We start from the raw sequence: 2,802 nt of genomic DNA, 5'->3' as shown, positions 1-2,802 counted from the left end.
AGAGAGAGACAGGCAAAGGCCGGCGCGTCGGCGATGAAAATTAAAATCATTGACGCACAGGAAGGTAGCAGGCTGGAGGGATGGTGTGGTGGGGACGAGACAAACGGCGCCCGCTCTCTCTCTCTCTCTCTCTCTCTCTGTCTCGCCGCCGTCTCCATCATGCACGACTAAATAGCGGGATCCTACTACGCGACCGATCGTAAAGCGCCGGCCATCTCTCGTCTCGTGGGCGGGAAAAGGAAAGAAGAGGGCCGTGTGCACGTTACCGTTTATAAAGCCCCTGCCCACGACATACAGACGCACACTCGCACAAGCCAAGCATACACACTCTTCTCATCTCTCGACTCCAAGAGCAAGAGCATTCGCCTGCACTCTCTCTCTCTCTCTCGCTTTCCTGCACCCAGGCACCACCTACCTATCTCTCTGCATGGCCCTCGACGCCCAACGCGCCTTCCTCCCGCCGGCCCGGCTCGCGGCCGCGCTTCATGAGCCCCCTTCCCCCGACACGTCACCCTCGGGCTACCCCCCCTCGTCGTCCATCACGACGTCGTCCGGGGGGCAGGGCACCAAGGAGCCCCACTACCGCGGCGTGCGCAAGCGCCCCTGGGGCCGCTTCGCCGCTGAGATCCGCGACCCCTGGAAGAAGACCCGCGTCTGGCTCGGCACTTTCGACACCGCCGAAGAGGCCGCCCGCGCCTACGACAACGCCGCCCGCTCCCTCCGCGGCGCCAAGGCCAAGACCAACTTCAATTTCCATGGTGCCGCTGACGACGCCCTCCACCCGCAGCCCCCTCCGCTCGCCCTCGACTCCGCCCCCACCTCCTGGGCCGCCCGCCCGCCCGCCGAGTCCTGGAGTCGCCTCTTCACCGGCGGCAGCAGCAGCAGTAGCAGCAGCAGCCACAGCTACCCCCTCCCCCCTAGCGCCACCTCCAGCCATAGCCTCATCACCAGCAACCATTCCCATAGCTCGCAGCGTCCCAGCCGGCCCCTCCCTGCCGCCATCGACCTCGCCTCCCGCCTCGACGAGCCCCCTTCCTTCGTGACCGGGCCCTCTGCTCAAAGCAGCGGCCATAGCTACAGCCATACCCAGAGCGTCCTCAGAGCGTTTGAGAGCTGCTTCGGATCCGTGCCCATGGTCGGCCCCAGCAAGAGGCCTCGCATCAACGAGGCGCTAGGAGAGGCGACGGAGAGACTAGCAGCCCCGGCCGCCGCCGAGGCGCCCCCTGCAAGGAAGGAGGTGGAGCTTGGGTTTGTGAGATGGCTGGAGCCCAGCGTACCGCAGCCGGAGCAGGGGTCCGATTGCGATTCCTCGGCGTCGGTGGTGGTCGACGGCGAGGCGCCATCGTTCATGAGAGGCGACGCCGGCCTCTCGCTTGACCGCACGCTCGTCAAGCCGCTGGCGGGGTGGAGCCCTGCGCCGTCTCTGGATCTCAACCTGCCCCCTCCCTCTTCTGCAGACCAGATCTCCGAGGAGTCGCTCACCTTTACTCTCGCCTTAGCAAACCCTTGAACAGCCAAGAGTCGCCATTGCCGTCTGCGTGCTTCTCTTGACGCTGCAGCGAATTTTTACCTCCCCCTCCCCGGTTGGGTATTCCCCTTTGTACAGTTTTCATGGGTGAAGTCCCCTCTTCATTTTCTTTTGGAGATCCTCTCAATCTAACAACATTTCATCCAGGCCAAACGGCTGCCTACCACCCCGGCCCAGCCACTCCCCCTTCCCCCAATCTGTAATTTTTGGGCAAACTTCCGAGTGAAAGTTCTCGTTCATTTTAGTGTTCCCCAAAGCCGCTCTTCTGGTTCTAAAGCGATTAATGAATTATGCTTCCTGCTTAGGTTAAGTTATGCAACATGTGTGCTCATTAATCGGGATACTGTAAAACAACGGTTACTTTCTTCAGCACGGTTGGTTTGTAGGTTTTGGCTACAAGGGGTGCTTTGACATCTCTTTGGTGGTAAACCATGAATCTTGAATTCTGCTAGTAGGTTTATGTTATGCATGGACATCTCTCAGGTGGTAAACGAAGCAGATTTGGATGTTTGTGCCATAAAGTTTGTGTTTTGCAATCTTAGGTGGTAAACCAGCTACGAAGGCTTTGATGTTTGTGCTAGGTTGTTTGTGTTTCGTAGTCTTAGGAGGTGGTATACCCGCAGAGTCTTGGACGCTTGTGCTAGGTTGCTTGTGTTATTCGTTAGTGCGCAATCTCCTCTACTCTTTCGTCGTCGGGCTCGGTGGGAGATCCTTGTTCTTTTTAGTAAGGTTTGTTATATGAACATAATACGTGCAGTACGCCAGTTTCGCGGCGGTTGAATGTATGATTAAGCAGTCTCGTGTCTGATTTCTGAACAAGACGTGCTACGAGTAGACACTATTTCTGCAAGCAAGAATGAAGATGTAGGCCCGATCCTGCCGGGTGTGGAAAGCCTGATCTGATGCATTGGAAGTTTGAAGCTCTTTTCAACTAGCACGTGGTGCAGTAGGGCCGGGTTGCTCTCCGAGGGAGAGGCCGGATAGTGGAAACGAGGCAAAACCCCAATCCCAGTCTAGGGTCTGCCAAAGCCCTCGGGAGTCGGAGGCCTTGCAAACACTGCTGAAGAAGGCAATTTTAGTGGGAGGGGAATGGAGCGCCAACGAATAAATGGGAGGTCCAGCCTGTTAACGACCGTTATGTGAATGCCAGAGCATAGAAGTCTGTCGAAGCTGCTTTTAGTGCCAGCCAGCCCAAGCATTGGGGCTGGACCCTCCGGTGGCAACAAGGAAAGCCTGGCATCTTAATCTAGCTTTGCTGCCTCCCATGAGAGCTG

The 2,802-nt window shown here is 57.7% G+C and overlaps 1 protein-coding gene across 1 annotated transcript; it reads left to right on the top strand.

The window, feature by feature from the left end:
• Nucleotides 1-289: 289 nt before the first annotated feature.
• On the top strand, nucleotides 290-2,048 carry LOC148013991 (uncharacterized). The gene has a single exon (XM_087666994.1). It carries the CDS (start codon nucleotides 428-430, stop codon nucleotides 1,508-1,510), a length of 1,083 nt encoding a protein of 360 aa, XP_087523120.1. The 5' UTR covers nucleotides 290-427; the 3' UTR covers nucleotides 1,511-2,048.
• Nucleotides 2,049-2,802: the final 754 nt, after the last annotated feature.

This window comes from Lygodium microphyllum, chromosome 25 (genome assembly GCF_053477565.2).
Source record: "Lygodium microphyllum isolate KBCC chromosome 25, Lygodium_microphyllum_v1.1.10, whole genome shotgun sequence".
NCBI classification, from domain to species: domain Eukaryota; kingdom Viridiplantae; phylum Streptophyta; class Polypodiopsida; order Schizaeales; family Lygodiaceae; genus Lygodium; species Lygodium microphyllum.
The sequence above is the reverse complement of the archived record's forward strand: the minus strand, read 5'-3'. Positions and strand labels throughout refer to the sequence as shown.

Coding starts and splice junctions, on each gene's coding strand:
- LOC148013991 (XM_087666994.1), top strand. CDS start 428: ATGGCCCTCGACGCCCAACGCGCCTTCCTCCCGCCGGCCCGGCTCGCG.